Below are 19,377 nucleotides of genomic sequence, written 5' to 3'. Positions count from 1 at the left end.
GGAGTACAGGTCTTCTGCCTCCTTAAGTGGTTTAAGTATTTTATATTTGATGCTGTGGTGAATGGGATTGTCCTTAATTTCACTTTCTAATCTTTTGTTGTTAGTGTATAGAAATGTAGCAGATTTGTATGTTAATTTTGTATCCCGCAAATTTTGTTTTTCACTGAAGACTTCTCATAATTTTCCAGTAGCATCTTTAGGATTTTCTATGTGTATTAGGTTGGTGCAAACATAATCGCATTTTTGGACTGAATTTGAAATCATTACAGCAAGCCTCAAACACATCTTTATTAATCAAAATAGGAATCATTACAGTCAATTCTTTTTTGCCAGTGAGTAATAAGTTTTATTCCTGTAGCTTAAAAATCCATGCTTTGGCAAGAGGCTTTATTGCCTAGATGAGTATAGGATGTGTTTCAGACCTGAGGCGTTTGGTTTGAAGAGCTTGATTTTCATTGAGCATTTTTCTGGTGATTTTTCCAGTTATCCCTGATAATTCTGTGTATTGTTTTTTTTTTTTTTGGAGGGGGGTTGAGGGGAAATGAGATGTGTCCAGTTTTTAAACCTAACATCTACTTTTGGGGACTTGCCTGCATCTCTGGGATTTGAATGAGGGTTGTGTCCCGTTTTACTCTCTTTTAAGTTTACATTTAACATGTTTCTCTTCTCTGCTCCCTTTGCCCACTGGGGACTCCTCTTTGGCTCCTTAAAATTTGCTGCTTAGAGTGAAAGTTCAGTGGTAGTTGATCATGCTGCAAGTTCTTTCTGGACCTCTGGCAAAGGGAGTGATCAATGAAGGCCACTGCTCTCTTGGGATCTGTAAGACTGGGTGTTTTTGGTACATGTTATCCATAGCCCTCTGCTTTTATCAGAATACTTTGCCAGTGCACTGATCTCTTTGAAGATAAGAATGCTAGCATGTTACCAAATGTTAACATTATTTTGCAGAAAATATAGTACCATGTCTGAATTAATTATTAATATTTAAAACATTTTATTCCTTAACTCCCTCATTTACTTTGCTCACAGCTGCCTCAGTTCCTTTATTTGGCAGAATTCTACAAATTTGTGTCACCCACTGCTGAGATTGTTTAGTCCCTGTATTTATATTGATTTTTGTTTCTGGTGGTAGCTTTTCCTGAAATGTGTGTAACAAGCAGGTGTTTTATGATAAAACTGTTACATGTAGTGCATACTCTGTGTGGAATTCAGAGGAAAACTCAGATTCAGTGAATGACAATGCCAAAAAATGCAAGTAACTAGCCATTTTTCAAATAACAGTGGTGCTATTTCTCTTTCCTGGCCTTTTAGACTTTTGTTGTCCTAAAATTCCATTTTATTGGGAAACCATTTTCTACCTGGTCTTTCTTGACAGGGGGTTTTTCTACTTTAAATGGTTTCTAAATAAAATTCTGTGTTTCAAGAAAGAAAAAAAAAAATCAGTGCTTCAGGATTTGATGAACTCTTAGAAAGCATTTTCTTCCTCCTGCCTGTTGTGGAAGCTTTTTCCCTGCAAAAAGTTGTCGAGATGCTTGAAGAAGTGATATTTGGTTGGCAAGAGGTCAGGTGAATTTGGCAGATGAGGCAAAACTTTGTAGCCTAATTCATTCAACTTTTGAATTGTTAGTTGTGCAACGTGAGATCAAGCGTTGTTGTAGAGAAGCACTGGACCCTTTCTGTTAACTAATGCCAGCAGCAGGCATTGCAGTTTTCTGTTCATCTCATCAATTTGTTGAACATACTTCTCAGATGTATCAATTTTGTCAGGCTTCAGAAAGCTGTAGTGGATCAGATGGGCAGCAGACTACCAAACATGGACCGTGATCTTTTTTTTGGTACAAGTTTCACTTTGGGAAGTGCTTTGGAGCTTCCTGGTCCAGCCAATGAGCTGTTTGTTGCTGGTTGTTGTAGAAAATCTATTTTTCATCACATGTCACAATCTGATCGAGAAGGTTCATTATTGTGTAGAATAAGAGAAGACGACGCTTCAAAGCATGATTTTTTTTTTTAAATGTTCAGTCAGCTTATGAGGCATCTGTTTATTGAGCTTTTGCATCTTTTCAATTTGCTTCAAATGTCAAATGATCGTAGAGTCGACACTGAGTTCTTCGGCAACTTCTCGTGTAGTTGTAAGAGAATCAGCTTCAATGATTGCTCTCAGTTGGTCATTGTCAGCTTCTGATGTCTGGCCACTGCGTTCCTCATCTTCAAGACTCTCATCTCCTTTGCTAGACTTCTTGAGCCACCATCACACTGTATGTTCATTAGCAGGTCCTGAGCCAAATGTGTTGTGGATGTTGAGCGTAGTCTCTGGTGCTTTGCAACCCATTTTAAACTTGAATAAGAAAATTGCTTGAATTTGCTTTTTGTCTAACATCATTTCCATAGTCTATTTAAATAATATAATCAGCAACTAGTAATAAGTCGTTAGCAAAAAGACATAGAAATGTGCATTAAAATGATATATAACATAAATATGTTTATTTAAGACTATATTCTAATATCAAATAGCAAATTTCAACAGTGCAAAAACCGCAGTTACTTTTGTACCACCATAATAGTATCTTGTCATCTGCAGACAGTGACAGTTTTATTTCTTCCTTTCCAGTTTGGACTTCTTTTGTTTCTTTTCCTTCTCTGATTGCTGTGGCTAAGACTTCCAAAACTGTTGAATAAAAGTGGTGAGAGTTGGTCTTAGAGGAAATGTTTTTAGCTTTTCACCATTCCTGGTCTTAGAGAATGTTTTTAGCTTTTCACTGTTGAGTATGATGTTACCTGTGGCTTTGTCATATGTGTCATATATGGCCTTTATTATGCTGAGGTATGTTCCCTTTGTGCCTGCTTTTTTGAAGAGTTTTGGTTATAAATGGATAAAGTGTATCACATTTTCCATAATAGAAAAGGTATTTCTTACAGAAAGAACTTTGTCCAGAATAGTTAATGGACTAGAAAACACTCACCAGATTTATTTGCACTTTATATGTGTGAAATACAGCTTAATCCTTGACAATCCTATCCAATAAGAGATAACACTCAAAAGAAGTTAAATATTAATCTTAAGATCTGTCTCAACCTAGAGCCCATATTTTTTGTTACATCAAAAAGTTTTGAAAAGGTGAAAATTTTTAATGCTTAAGTGGAATTGTTTTGTGCCTGAATTTTCTGTACTCTATTGCTAGTATAGAGGAAAGAGAGAGTATATTAAAAGCTCAATATTTATGCTAATCTTTTAAAAAAAAATCCTCTTTAATATAGTTATCACTGGTAGCTCAGTGGTAAAGACGCCTGGCAGTGCAGGAGACAAGGGTTCCATCCCTGGGCCAGGAAGATCCCCTGGAGGAGGGCATGACAAACCACTCCAGTATTCTTACCTGGGAAATCCCATGGACAGAGAAGCCTGGTGAGTTACAGTCCATGGGGTTGCAAAGAGTTGGACACGACTAAGCTCATGCATACACTCAGTTATTTTAGCTTTCTTTTTATATTGTCTATAACATAGACTTTATATTACCTGAAATAATAGTTGTCAGACTTCAGTTTTGCCTATATATGCCTTTGCATATTTGACAAGTTCTGCTTACAGTAGAAGGAAAATGACCTATTTAATGGATGTCTTATAAATGTTAGACATGTACCATACCGTTTTTATTGGAATTATTCTTTATTTTTTTGTTTCCTTCAGTTTCTAATCAGCATTTGGTCATTTTAAGAAAACACTATACGGAGAATCTGACTAAACTGAGGATGATAGTTAACATTACAAGAAAGCATATTTCTTAAAACTAGTAGAATATGAATTCACAAAATTTGAAAGATGCATATTTATAATTTCTTAGTGAAAAACGTTGCATCAAGAAAGTGTACTTGCACGATACTCTTAAAAAAAAAGTTAAAAATGTTAAACCTGTATTGAGTACCTGCTATATTTTGTACACTAGTTTTAATGTATATAAAACTTGTATTTATCTAGATTGGTTAATTAATATAGCATTGTGCATTAATTTTCTTTTGCTCTCATAGCAACTTACTGCGTACTTAGTGGTTTAAAACAGCGCATATTATCTTCCCATTCTGTGAGTCAGGAGTCTGAAATGGATTTTACTGGGTCAAAATCCAGGTGTTTACAAGGTTTTTGTCCCTTTTTGGTTGTTCTAGAAGAGGATCTATTTCCTTGCTTTTTGTACCTTCCTGAAATCGCCTGCATTCCTTAAATTATGGCTGTCCTCTTACAGTCTCAAAACCAGCAATGCTAGCCTTCTCATTTTAATTGGAGTCAGCCAACTGGGATAATTCAGGATAATCTCCTTATTTTAAGGTTTATTACCTTAATCACGTCTCTAAACTTTCTTGCTATGTAATGTAACATTTTCACAGATTTTGTGATTAGGGCAGGTGAATCTTTAGGAAGTCATTATTCTACCAACCATATCGTTTTCAAAGACTAAAAATATGGAGATAATTCTAATTCTGAAAATAATTTTCCTTTGATTCACAAGGCACTTGACATAATTGTAATGCCTAAACTGATGACTTGGATTGAGCCAATTAACTTTTCTACTTTTGTTGTCCCACAGACTTCTCAAACATATTGAGAACTAAATTCCTCCCAACTTCTTCCTCTGCCAGTTTTCAGTATCTTCATAAACAGAGTCATAATAAGAAAGAAATCTGATTCATCTTTAACTCCTGTTTCCTTTACCTGGCATACTGTATAAAGTCAGTAAGTCTTTTGACTTCTTCCTTAGTAGCTTTTGAATCTATTATTTCCCTTCCTTGCTGCTGCTACACCCCTTGGCCAAGTTACATTAATCTCCTAGATTATTTTAGCATTTTATGCACATACCCTTGCTTTTCTTTCCTCTCCCATTTGTCTCCTGGGCTGATTTATAATGAGTTTTTTCCAGTTTCATGAACAGACCACTTTCTGAGCTGTGGGCCTTTTTGTATGCTCTTCCTTTTACTTAGAAAATAAAATATACTCTGGGTTCCCTACCTAGCTGTATACTAAGTTTAAATATTACTTTCCTGATTATTATCACTCACCCTGTATGTTCCTACATCTGCTCCAAAGCACTCTTCATTTTCAAACATAATAAGAAAATGCTGAATTTGTCTTGTACTCTAGAGTCTGGACTGAAAACTCCAGAAGAATAGGATCTATATCTTTCCTGTTCCTAAAACCACTTTGCTGTATCATTTCTGTGCCTCACTGGAATATATTATCAGCAGTGACAGAAATATTTCTCTATTTTGGATGAATACTCTTGCTGTGTTTATCTGAACATGCCCCATCTTCAGAATCCTATTCCTGTACATGTAAATATACAAAATTTTCTACAGTAGTCACATTTTTTCCCTAGCTATTGCCCTGCTTATGACTTGTGTCCCCACAGTTCTAAGTCACCTCTTTTCATATTACCAGATGTTTCATATATCAGCTTAATGTTCTATATACGTTCCTTTTTATTGCATTCATTCTCTAATCTTTATTGATCTGGAGGTGGATTCCAAAATGGTGTTCTTAATTGGTTTCTTTTTTACTTTGTGTGATTTTTTTTTTTTTTTGTATCATTGTCTGAATAAATCTTTGATGGTAGCATTTTCCTCTTCATATTCTTTTGCTTTAAATCATTGTTCACATTGGTGTTTTTTCTTTTTTTGAATCAGTTCAATGAAATTGGACAGTAATCTCTGTCATCATGAGCACCTCTCATTTATTGAAGCAGTTCCTGAGGGTATTTTTGAGACGCATAAGGGAAAAACAAGAAGGAAAGACATAAATAAAAGGAGTTAGAGAAGAGAGACGTGGATGAAATCTTGGGTGCTGGAAAATTATGCTCATCAGTGAAAATTCATGCTGTTGTGCAAATAATTTTTCAAACTTATAGTGGCAGCTATGTTGAAAGTTCTCATTCTTGCTTTGGTGTTTTGTAAATTGACTCTTTATTATTTTCTATACCTACTCCCTAAAAGATGTTATTTATTTACAAGTTTTTGCTTTGTGGTAGCTTGTAGTGTTTCCTGTTCTCATCATCTTGAAAGTATTGGTTGATACCCTTATTAAGCACAATATTGGTACAGTAGATTCTATTTTTTTTTTAATAAAAATTTTTGTGCCTGATCCAGTATAATTACCGAACAGTGTAAATACAGAAGTGGCAAGGACCAAACATAAGGAGAAGAGATTAAGAAGAGGTGGCAAGAATACACAGAAGAACTATACAAAAAAGGTCTCAATGACCTGGAAAACCATGATGGTGTGGTCACTCACCTAGGGCCAGATATCTTGGAATGTGGAGTCAAGTGAAGTCAAGTGGGCCTTAGGAAGCATTATTATGAACAAAGCTAATGGAGGTGATGGAATTCCAGCTGAGCTATTTTAGTTGCTAAAAGATGATGATGATAAAGTGCTGCACTCAGTATGCCATCAAATTTGGAAAATCAGCAATGGCCACAGGACTGGAAGAGATCAGATTTCATTCCAATCTCAAAGAAAAGGCAATACCAAAGAATGTTCACACTGCCATGGAATTGTGCTCATTTCACATACTAGCCCAGGAGGTTGCAAAGAGTCGGACATGACTAAGCGACTTCACTTTCACTTTTCACGTTCATACATTGGAGAAGGAAATGGCAACCCACTCCAGTGTTCTTGCCTGGAGAATCCCAGGGACGGGGGAGCCTGGTGGGCTGCCGTCTGTGGGGTCTCACAGAGTCGGACACACCTGAAGCGACTCAGCAGCAGCAGCAGCAGCACATACTAGCAAGGTAATGCTCAAAATCCTTCAAGCTAGGCTTCAACAGTATGTGATCCGAGACCTTCTGTTGCACAAGCTGGATTTAGTAAAGGCAGAAGAACCAGAGATAAATTGCCAACATCCAGGTCCATATAATGAAAGCTATGGTTTTTCCAGTAGTCATGTATGAGTGTGAGAGATGAACAATAAAAAAGGCTGAGCACTGAAGAATTGATGCCTTCAAACTGTGCTGCTGAAGACTTGAGAGTCCCTTGGCCTGCCAGGAGATCAAATTATATCCTAAGGAAATAACCCTGAATATTCATTGGAAGGACTCATGCTGAAGCTGATGCTCCAGTACTTGGGCTACCTGATGAGAAGAGCCAACTCACTGAAAAAGACTGATGCTGGGAAAGATTGAAGGCAGGAGGAGGAGGGGATGACAGAGGATGAGTTGGTTGGATGGCATTGCTGACTCAATGGACATAAAGTTGAGCAAGTTCCAGGAGATGGTGAAAGACTAGGAAGTCTGGCATGCTGCAGTCTATGGGGTTGCAAAGAGTCGGACACAACTGATCAACTGTACAACAAATTGGAACATAGAAAAATCAAGGGAGTTCCAGAAAAAATATCTGCTTCATTGACTACACTAAAGCCTTAGTATGGATCACAGCAAAATGGAAAATTCTTAAAGAGATGGGAATACCAGACCATCTTACCTGCTACCTGAGAAACCTGTATACAGGTCAAGAAACAACAGTTAGAACCACATCTAGAGCCTTGGACTGGTTCCAAGTTGGGAAAGGAGTGGGTCAAGATTGTATACTGTCAGTGTACTTTTTTAACTTATGTGCAGAGTACATCATGCAAAATGCCAAGCTAGATGAATCCCAAGCTAGAATCAATATTGCTGGGAGAAATACCAACAACCTCAGATATGCAGATGATACCGCTCTAATGGCAGAAAGTGAAGAGGAACTAAAGAAACTCTTGATGAGGGTGAAAGAGGAGAGTGAAAAACCTGGCTTAAAACTCAACATTCAATAAACTAAGATCATGGCATCCAGTGCCATCACTTTCATGGCAAATAGATGGGGCAAAAGTGGAAATAGTGGCAGATGTTATTTTCTTGGACTCCCAAATCACTGTGGAGCCACAGAATTAAAAGACACTTGTTCCTTGGAAGAAAAGCTATGACAAATTTTAATCATATTTTAAGTGTATTATAAAGCAGAGACATCACTTTGCTGACAAGGGTCCATCTAGTCAAATCTATGGTTTTTCCAGTAGTCATGTATGGATGTGAGTTGGACCATAAAGAAGCTAAGTGCCAAAGAATTGATGCTTTTCAACTCTGGTGCTGGAAAAAATTCTTGGAGAGTCCCTTGGACAGCAAGGAGATCAAACCAGTCAGTTTTAAAGGAAATCAGCCCTGAATATTCATTGGAGGGACTGATTCTGAAGCTGAAGCTCTAAAACTTTGGCTACCTGATGTCAGTAGCCAGCTTATTGTAAAAGACCCTGATGCTGGCAAAGATTAAGGGCAAGAGGAGAGGCAGAGTATGAGATAGTTGAATGGCATTACTGACTCAATGGACATGAGTTTGAGCAAACTCCAGGAGATATCGAAGGACAAGGAAGCCTGGCGTGCTGCAGCCCATGAGGTCCCAAAGAGGTGGACATGACTTAGCAACTGAACAACAACAATATAGTTAAGGCAAATAGTCTTCTTTTACTTCTTTATAAGCACAAATCAGTTCTCTTTATCAGTATCAATCAGTTCTCTTCATTTTGAATTTAAAGTATTGCCAAATCCTATAACTTTCTGAAAATAGAATCAGAGAGTGATGTTGCTATAAGGTTTCATGACAGAATTTCACTCATTTTATCCTCTATCCCTCTACTTCCTAATCGGATTTAACTGGGAGAATGACTAAAGCAATTAGAATGGCGTTTTTCATATTTGCATGTGCATTTGAATTCACTGAGGGTCTTGTTAAAATATTGATTAATAAATTTTTAGTGGGTCTGGGGTGGGACTCAAGATTCTGTTGTTCTAGACAGTCTATCCTGGGTGATGCTAGTGTAGTTGATGTAAGCCACATTTTAAGTATCAAAATTTAGGTAGTATCTAAAACTGCTCATGCTTGGTAGCAGTTTTATCAATATCATTGCCTAGTGAAATATAGGCTTTAAGCTGAACTTGTTATTTTGGAGTCTCTTTGAGAGCTTCTATACCAAACAGTGTTATATGCTACAGGTAATAAAGATGACTTAAAGTGCTGATAGGAAGGCTTGTACCCTACTCAGTTCTTTGGCCTTGCATAGTGTGAAGGCTGCTGCTGCTGGTGGGCTCAGCCAGGTCCTGGGGTGGCTGGTTGTGGTGCCTGGGGTCTGGGAGCTAGTGTTGGCCTGCTGGTGGGCAAGGCTGTGGCCTGGGGCTGATGTTGCCTGCTTGTGGGCAGGACCTGTTCCTTATACCAGTGGCTGTGAGGTACAGGGTGTTTTGGAGGTGGTGTAAATTCACGCATGGGCAGAGCTGGATCCTGGGATTTATGGCTACAAGGCCCTGGGATTCCTGGAGCTGGTGTCAGACTGATGGTGGGTAGGATGAGTCCTGATGGTTGGTCGTGGGGTTCCAGAGGCCCAGAGGCTAATGCTGGCCCACTCATAAGTAGGGCTGGGTCCCAACTGGGTTGGCTTCTTAGCCTGGGTTGTCCTAGGACTGATGCTGACCTACCGGTGGGTGGAGGGGGTTCTGGTATTAGTAAGCTAGATGTTGTTGTTTTATTAATAGTTGCCATGTCATATCTGACTGTTTTTTGAGCCTATGGACTACAGCCCTTCAGGCTCCTCTGCCCATGGGATTTCTCAGGCAAGAATACTGGAGTTGCCAATAATGGTTACCATTTCCTTCTCCAGGCGATCTTTCTGTCCCAGGGATCAAAACCACGACTCCTGCATTGGCAAGCGGGTTCTTTACCACTGACCACTGGGAAGCTCTAGTAAGCTAGATGGAAGATTCCAAAAGTCCAAAATCATGGTTGCTGACAGCAGTGTCCTTGTGGTAGAACAATGACTGCAACCAGCATCTGGGTCCCCAGTGAGCCCCACTTACTACCTGCCTCTCTGGGAGGCTCTCCGAGATCAGCAAATGGTTCTGACCCAGGCTCCTTCCAAACTACTGCTTCTGCCTTGAGCCTTGGAGTGTTGGAGATTTTGCCATTTTAATTACATTGCCTTTGCCTATTAAGAGTGGCATCTGTATTTGCTATAGCCCTCAGATTCTCCTGAAAGTAAGCCTCACTAGCCTTCAAAGTCAAACTTTAGGGGGGCTTGTCTACTGGTGCAGGAACCCTAAGCAGGGGAGCCCAGTGTGGGACTCAGACCTGTGTGGCTCCCTGAGGAGAACCATGCAACTGTAATTATTCTTCTGTGTGTATGTTTCCCACCCTGGGTCTTGATTGTCTCTTATCTCTGCCTTTCCTACCTGTCTTGTGGCTCTTTATGTCTTTAGTTGTAGATGGTCTTTTCTGCTAGCCTTCAAATTGTTCTCATCAATATTTGCTCTGTAAATAGTAGTTGTAATTTTAGTATGCCTGTGGGAGGAGGTGAGCTCAGGATCTTCCTATTCTGCCATCTGGCCACTCCCCCTGATCTTATATACTTTTATGCAGTTTATTTACTATATGAGTTTCCTACTTGATAATGATTTTAATTTCTTTGGATCTCATAGAAGTATTTGTGTCAGAAATTTAAAAATGCAGGTTTCTTGATTGACTTGGTGGTCAAGAAAATTTTTCATTATATAACATCTAATGTTTTAATTCTCTTTCTGAAAAAAAATTTTTCCATTGTTAAACTCATGTTGGTGGTTGTACACATTTTATTATAGATGCAATGTTTGTATTAAAATAGCCTGTATTTCTCATTTCCCCTTCTTCCTGGTTGTCAGTCTCAAAAACAAAACTAGAATGCATCTGTCCCTTTTGTTAGATCTTTTCTTCTCTACCTGCTTTTGTAGTAAAATGAAACTACTATTGACACCTTTAACTTTTTGTTGCTTTCCGTATTCATTCCTGTTTTAAATTCTTTTTCCTCTTTAAATTCTTTTCAAAGATATGTTCTTTTTCCCTTCAGGAAGGAAATATATCTTTATTGATAACTTCCTTTAAGTATTCTCTTCCATAAATTAGATTGACTAAAGTCATGAATTATTTTAAAACAGAAAAGCAGTGGTTAACCTTTTCTTACGTGGGACTTTCTTAAGTAGTGGAAGGAGTCATATATTTCATTTTTCCTTTACATACCATACTTTTCTTTTTGACTCAGGAGTTGCTTATCAAGCAATGTGCAAAGTTTGCATTTAGCTGAGAGGAAGTTGTAGATTTTGAGAATGTGTGACTTTTAAAAAAATAGAAGAAAAAAGAAGTCCATAGGATAAATTTAAGAAGTTTCTATAATTGAGAGGTCTTTTTTGTTTGTTTGTTTTTTTAATTGGCTGTGGTTTTCTGAATATTCTTTGGTTCAGTAGATTTTTATTTTTATTCTTTATTTTAGGAAGCAAGAAAGGTAGCACCAATGTTCCTCATAAAAAGAATCAGAAAAAAGATAAGGAATGCAAAAAGAAGCATTTTTCAAGTGGATCCAGGAAGAACAAAATTGAACCTGAAGAATTAACTTCAACTGTCACAAGAAGTCGAAGAATTTCTAGACGCCCATCTAATTGGTGGGTAGTAAAATCAGAGCAGAGTAAGTATTTTATTTAAATCATACTCATTCTACAGAGGCTCTGTGTTTGATTTATATTCCTGTTTGCTTGAGAAAAATCTCATGAGGAAAAAATTAAATTGGATCATCAATAGAAATATTAAATCAATTAATTATAAAAATATTCATGAAGCTTTATCATATACAGTATTCTAGGTATAGGGATACAACTGTGGAAAAATAAAACCAAAAATGAAAAATTGCTGCTGTTATATGACTTACATTCTATAGAAGGAAGACCAGCAGTATAGATATATTGGATGAGGTGAGGAACTATTTTAAATACTGCTCATGGCATAAATTAGATGAGAGCTAAGAATTGACAGTGTGATTTTGACAACATGGAGGTTGTTATCACCTTGATAAAATTGATTTTTGTAGAATGATGAGACCAAATGTCTCTGATTGAGGTAGGTTCAAGGGAGTTTGGAAGTGAGACCAAAGAGACAGTAAAAGGGATATGGCAGATGTGGGGTCAAGAGAAGGTCTCTCTCTCTTTTTTAATATGCAAGATAGTAGATCAGCTCATCTGCTCTTTAAAATGACCGTGTAGAAAGGTACTGGATCACAGTCCTTGTGTAGGCAAGGAATGTGTCTGGACTACCCTGGAATAAAAGGGTTAGCTCTAGATTGAAACAAGGACATTATCATGTGAAAAGGTAAAGGCAGAGTACGTGGCAACACTTAGAAGTAGGTTGGTCGGGTTGATGGTGGGAGGATAAATGTTGAAGGTAAACTTTGAGTAGATTACTTTGTTTAGTTTCTTACTCTTTAAAATATGACTACCATTACTTCTATCTCATTAAGTTATAAGTATTAAATGGCATATATTTAGTATTAAAATGTTAAATACTACTGTTACTGCTTTGGAGAACTCATCTTTTTGCCTCAGGTTGCTGGAAACTGTACTATGGTAAATGAATGTGTAATTATATGGATTAATACAAATCTTACAAAGCTGGGATAAGCATGCTTGAGCTCCATAATTTACCAAAAAAGACTTGAAACATGTATTAGTCCTGAGACATGCTGGGATCAAGTAGGTGGTCACAAAAGTGGAGGAATGCTTACAGATCACCTGGTCCAAATTCCTTCATCTGATGGAAGAACAAACTAAGTCTGAAGCATAGAAAAGCAGCATACGTTCCCCTTAAGGTCAGAGACCTTTGTGCTAGGATTTGAAACAACAGAACCCATATTTCTTTACTCTTGATCAGCCTGTAGTTCACGCAAGAAACATTTATTGTGTGCCCATGGTGTTAGGCTGGGCCAGGCAAATGAGCAACCTAGAATGGGAAATTTAAGAAGACCCTTGATCTTAGGGCTGTGTGACTGACTTGGAGTAAAGTGAAGTCAAAGTTGCTCAGTTGTGTCAGACACTTTGTGACCCTATGGACTATACAGTCCATGGAATTCTCCAGGCCAGAATACTGGAGTGGGTAGCCTTTCCCTTCTCCAGGGGATCTTCCCAACCCTGGGAATGAACCCAGGTGTCCTGTATTGCAGATTCTTTACCAACTGACCTATCAGGGAAGCTCAACTTGGAGTAAACACCTTCTTAAATTTTACACCCTAGTTAGAATTTTTATTTTTTTCTTTATGAGAATTTTTAAGATGTACCCTCTGATAATTATTTTGCAATATATGCTATGTAAGATTATTGTGTTTTGCACCTTAAACTTGCATGGTCAGTTATGATATATGTCAGTTATATATTGATATATAACTGATATCTGTCAGTTGTGTGTCAATAAAACTGGGAAAAATTATCTACCACCCTAGGCTACTCTTGCTTTACCACAATCCTGCCCCTGCTGTTAGACATTAGGAATATAAAGATAGGTCTTGGTCTAAATGATTGTCATTCTGCTGGAAGAGAGTGGTAAATAAACAATGAGCTGTATGTTGTTCAGTCGCTCATTCGTGTCTGACTCTTTGTGACCCCCTGGACTGCAGCACACCAGGCTTCCCTGTCCTTCCCTGTCTCCCAGAGTTTGCTCAGACTTCTGTCTATTGAGTTGATGATGCCATCCAACCATTTCATCCTCTGTCCCCTTCTCCTCCTGCCCTCTTTCACAGCATCAGGGTCTTTTCCAGTGAGTTGGCTCTTCGCATGTATCAAGATGTATGATAAACATTATCAAAGGACTGAGAAGGAGCTGCTTAATTTAGCCTTGGGGTGTAGGGAAGGCTTCCTGAAGATGGGATGATTAGGAGCAAGCTAAGTGATTGGCTGTGGTGAGGAAAGAGGATGGAATGTTTGAAGCAGAAGTATGTGTAGAGATCTGGTACTGAGAGTTTAACCTTTTAAAATTGTTTTGTCAAAATTACCTAGGGGAGTTGTTAAAACATAAATTACAGGATCTTACTCTGAAAATTTTGATTTAGTAGGTCTGAGCTAAGGCCTGAGAATTTGCATTTCAAACAGATTCCCAGGTGATGCTGGGCTACTATTTGAGATCAGTGCTTTGGAAGAATGAAAATAGTTCAGTACTGCTGCCTTTTTTGATTTGTCTGTTTGGAGAAGAGTGTTGAGTTACGCTTAATGAAAAAGCACTTAGATGTAGTAATAAATTAGAATTAAACATATTTGGGGATTCCCTGATGGCTCAGACAGTAAAGCATCTGACCACAATGCGGGAGACCCCGGTTTGATCCCCAGGTCAGGATGATCCCCTGGAGAAGGAAATGGCAACCCGCTCCAGTACTCTTGCCTAGAAAATTCCATGGATGGAGGGAGCCTGGTGGGCTACAGTCCATAGGGTCACAAAGAGTCCAACACGACTGAGCAACTTTTCACTCACTTTGACTCAAACATATTTGAACTTAATCCTTAAACTATGGGTAATCACTAAAAAATTTTAACCAGATTGTAGTGGTTCAACTTATGTTTTCTAAGGATGATTCTTAAAACAGTGTAAAGGATGGATTGAAGAATGGCAAGGGTAGAGAAAGGATATCAGTTTAGAGGCTGTTTTAAGGATCCAGATAAGAAATGATAAAGGTCCCTGCTAATGACAAGCAGCAGAGCTTAAAAGAAAAGGATTTGAGAAGCATTCTTCCCTTGTGGCCCAGCGGTAAAGAATCTCCCTTCAATGTTGGAGACCCAGGTTCGATCCCTGGGTTGGGAAGATCCCCTGGAGAAGGAAATGGCAAGCCACTCCAGTATTCTTGCCTGGAAAATCCCATGGCTGAAAGAACCTGGTGGGCTATAGTCCATGGGGTGACAAGAATTGGACATGGCTGAGCAACTTCAATTCAAAAGAAAGTAAGTGATAGGATTTAGGATTGCTTGTGGTTGGGGGCAGGAGACTCAGATGATTTATATATCTGAGGTAGTGACACTTTTCATTAAGATAGGAAATAAAACTAGAGTGGCAGATTTGGGGGAGAGTGGTAGGTCAATATTATAGATATTAGCATGTAGATAATAATTATATCAGAATATAGATAGTAATTAAAGTTCTGTATAGATAGATCCTTCAAAAAAAGTACACAGAGAGTGAGAAGATGAAACTGGGACCTTGGGGAAATACCAGGATGTTATTATAGTGGGAAGAGCCAAAGAGGATGGTTTTGAAAATTTGTGATCGTTTTAAAAGATTTGGTCCATGTATCTGTAAATTGCAAGCAGATCAGGCCTGTCAGTTCTAAAGGAAATCAACCTCAAATATTCATTGATGCTAGGCCACCTGGTGCAAAGAGCCAACTCACTGGAAAAGACCCTGATCTTGGGAAGAGTCAGGCATGACTTAGAGACTAACAACAACAACAACAATCTATAAAGTGAAGAGCTGAATAGTTTATGAATTTAACTTGAAAACAAATGTAGATTACTATGAGATTGGGGTGCATGTATATGTTTATATGAAAAATATAAATAATACTGATATTGTTGTGAGCCAGATAATCAAACGTATGCTCACTTTACGTTATCATTTAATCCTGTAGGTTCTTTTTCTAGTAATTCTTCAGTAAGAAATGAACTGTCAGTGTATCATAACAGTAGACAAAAACCACCTGCTGAAAAAACAAAGCAGTCATCTAAGAATATTGGAAAAAAAGCTGTTCCATATAAAAAGCAGAAGAGAGCTAATGAAGGCAGCTCAGAAGCACAGAAGGTTTCATGTGCTAAAGATTCTGGTGGTTCCCAGAATGAGTCATTGGGAAGCAATGAAGCAGACCTGGCTAAGAAGAAAAATCCTAATCCTTCTGGGTAATGTCTCTTATATGTACAAAGTAATTATTTTTGTTCAACACTTAATAAATGTCTCTGTTATTTAATCATTTATAGAAAGCAGTATTAACATAAAGGAGTCTACAGTCTGACAGACCTGGTAGTAAATCCATGGTGTGCCATTAGCTGGGTGACCCCGGAGGCTAAATAGTACTCTGAATTTGTTTACTCATATTAAAATGGGGAATAATACATAGCACATGAGGTATGATGATAAATTTAATAAGGTAGGTGTTATTGTCAGCTGCTGCTGCTACTGCTGCTAAGTCACTTCAGTCGTGTCCGACTCTGTGCAACCCCAGAGACGGCAACCCATCAGGCTCCCCCATCCCTGGGATTCTCCAGGCAAGAACACTGGAGTGGGTTGCCATTTCCTTCTCCAATGCATGAAAGTGAAACATGAAAGTGAAGTCGCTTAGTTGTGTCAGACTCTTAGCGACCCCATGGACTGCAGCCTACCAGGTTCCTCCACCCATGGGAGTTTCCAGGCAAGAGTACTGGAGTGGGGTGCCATTGTCAGCTTACAATCCCTTTTTTTAAATTGTGATAAAAACATAAAACTTATCATCTTGATCATTAAATTTTTTTAAAGATTTATTTATTTGGCTGCATTGGGTCTTAGTTGTGGCACAGGGCGTGTTTTGTCATATCTTCTTTACATCAAAGTTGTGGTGTACAGACTTTCTAGGTGTGGCATGTGGGCTCAGTAGTTATGGTGCTTTGGCTTAGTTACTCTGCAAGATGTGGGATATTAGTGCTGCAACCAGGGATTGAACCCATGTCCCCTGCATTGCAAGTTGGATTCTTAACCACTGGACCACCAGGGAAGTCCCCATCTTGTTTTTGAGTGTATCATTTGAGTTGCTTTCTTTTTAATTTTCTTTAATTAATTAATTAATTTTTGGCTGTGGTGGGTCTTAGCTCTGTGTGTGGGCTTTTTCTAGTTGCGGCAAACAGGGACAACTACTCTCTAGTTGCCGTGCACACATGTCTCATTGTGGTGGCTTCTCTTGTTGCAGAACACCTCGTCTAGGATGAGCAGGCTTCAGTAGTTGTGGCTTTCGGGTTCTACAACGCAGGCTCAGTAGTTCTGGTGCAAGGTCTTAGTTGTCCTGCATCATGTGGAATCTTGCCAGATCAGGGATTGAACCTATGTCCCCTGCTTTGGCAGACTGATTCTTAATCACTGGACCACTAGGGAAGTCCAAGTTGCTTTCTTTTAAGTGAGATTAATATAATTTTTGTAATTGGGAATGCATTAATTCCTTTCCCAATAAAGATGGTAATATTTAACATATTTTAGTGCTTATTATTATCAAGTGTTCACTAGATGCTTTCAATGAATTCTCATCAGTCCTGACAACCTAGTAAATACTGCTCTTAGGCATTTTTGCTTTTTGATATAGCATTTGCTTATTCATTCATTTAAAAAATACTTAATGCATATTATGTATGAGAAATTGCAGGTGCTGGGGATGTAGTGAATACATGATTAGAATACTCTAAAATACATTACTATATGACATGGTGCATACTATCTATAAATAGTTCACTGTGTTGTACGTTTACCCCCAATGATTTGCAGTGCTCCCTCTGTCTTATGTCAGACTTCATATTTAGAGTAACTTATTCTTTGTATCGGAAGAAGGCAATGGCAACCCACTCCAGTAATCTTGCCTGGCAAATCCCATGGACAGAGGAGCCTGGTGGAGTCAGACACGGCTGAGCGACTTCACTTTCACTTTTCACTTTCATGCATTGGAGAAGGAAATGACAACCCACTCTAGTATTCTTGCCTGGAGGATCCCAGGGACGGGGGAGTCTGGTCGGCTGCTGTCTATGGGGTCGCACAGAGTTGGACACGACTGAAGCGACTTAGCAGCAACATTCTTTAAATCATTTGGTTTTTGTTAAGAATCTTGAGAGGTTGAGAGGATAGGTATTAGCTCTATTTTTACATGTAAAGAAGGTACACTTATGATAAATAAGTGTACCTAGGTATTTTATTAGCCCAGTTTTTACTTGAATGTGTAAATAAATCACTGTTTTATTAAACAAAGCAGATAAGCCTTAGTTACAGGTTGAGAGAAATACTAAGGTATAAAAGTAAAGTCTTTATGTTGAGTTTCTGAATTTGATCTAGTATCCCTATCTCGGACATGGGGTTGGTCCTCCCGGCCACTGCCCCTGGCCTCAGGCATGGGGGCGTGGGGTAGCTCCTCCCGCCCGCCGCCCCTGGCCAACCACTGGCCAGACAGCATCCAACAGAAGATGGCGCAGAAGCAAATTCGTCGCCTGTCAACTTTACCACCTGGGGGCCTGGGTGCCGAGGGAGGCAGGAGGGCCTAGAGGAGCTATCCCACGTTGAAGGTCAGGAAGGGCGGCAGTGAGGAGATACCCCTCGTCCAAAGTAAGGAGCAATGGCTGTGCTTTGCTGGAGCAGCCGTGAAGAGAGATACCCCACGCCCAGCGTAAGAGAAACCCAATTAAGACGGTAGGTGTTGCAAGAGGGCATCAGAGGGCAGACACACTGAAACCATACTCACAGAAAACTAGTCAGTCTAATCACACTAGGACCACAGCCTTGTCTAACTCAATGAAACTAAGCCATGCCCATGGGGCAACCCAAGATGGGCAGGTCATGGTGGAGAGATCTGACAGAATGTGGTCCACTGGAGAAGGGAATGGCAAACCACTTCAGTATTCTTGCCTTGAGAACCCATGAACAGTATGAAAAGGCAAAATGATAGGATACTGAAAGAGAAACTCCCCAGGTCACTAGGTACCCAATATGCTACTGGAGATCAGTGGACAAATAACTCCAGAAAGAATGAAGGGATGGAGCCAAAGCAAAAACAATACCCAGCTGTGGATGTGACTGGTGATAGAAACAAGGTTCAATGATGTAAAGAGCAATATTGCATAGGAACCTGGAATGTTAGGTCCATGAATCAAGGCAAATTGGAAGTGGTCAAACAAGAGGTGGCAAGAGAGAATGTCAACATTCTAGGAATCAGCGAACTGAAATGAACTGGAATGGGTGAATTTAACTCAGATGACCATTATATCTACTACTGTGGGCAGGAATCCCTCAGAAGAAATGAGTAGCCATCACGGTCAACAGAAGAGTCCGAAATGCAGTACTTGGATGCAATCTCAAAAACGACAGAATGATCTCTGTTCGTTTCCAAGGCAAACTATTCAATATAACAGTAATCCAAGTCTATGCCCCAACCAGTAACGCTGAAGAAGCTGAAGTTGAACGGTTCTATGAAGACCTACAAGACCTTTTAGAACTAACACCCAAAACAGATGTCCTTTTCATTATAGGGGACTGGAATGCAAAAGTCGGAAGTCAAGAAACACCTGGAGTAACAGGGAAATTTGGCCTTGGAATACGGAATGAAGCAGGGCAAAGACTAATAGAGTTTTGCCAAGAAAATGCACTGGTCATAACAAACACCCTCTTCCAACAACACAAGAGAAGACTCTATGCATGGAGATCATCAGATGGTCAGCACCGAAATCAGATTGATTATATTCTTTGCAGCCAAAGATGGAGAAGCTCTATTCAGTCAGCAAAAACAAGACCAGGAGCTGACTGTGGCTCAGACCATGAACTCCGTATTGCCA

At 39.1% G+C, this 19,377-nt stretch overlaps 1 protein-coding gene across 1 annotated transcript in view; it reads left to right on the top strand.

Annotated features, from left to right (window-relative positions):
* The window catches only part of CENPC (centromere protein C), a 94,961-nt gene that overhangs the window by 38,352 nt on the left and 37,232 nt on the right, over positions 1–19,377 (top strand). Inside the window, exons 9-10 of the mRNA XM_010848899.1 lie at positions 11,298–11,489; positions 15,459–15,723. Coding sequence (XP_010847201.1) covers positions 11,298–11,489; positions 15,459–15,723 — 457 coding nt within the window. The remainder of the gene's footprint in view (positions 1–11,297; positions 11,490–15,458; positions 15,724–19,377) is intronic.

Source organism: Bison bison, unplaced genomic scaffold (assembly GCF_000754665.1).
Source record: "Bison bison bison isolate TAMUID 2011002044 unplaced genomic scaffold, Bison_UMD1.0 scf7180017864279, whole genome shotgun sequence".
Classification (NCBI taxonomy): domain Eukaryota; kingdom Metazoa; phylum Chordata; class Mammalia; order Artiodactyla; family Bovidae; genus Bison; species Bison bison.
This window is presented reverse-complemented; position numbering and strand designations above follow the sequence as displayed.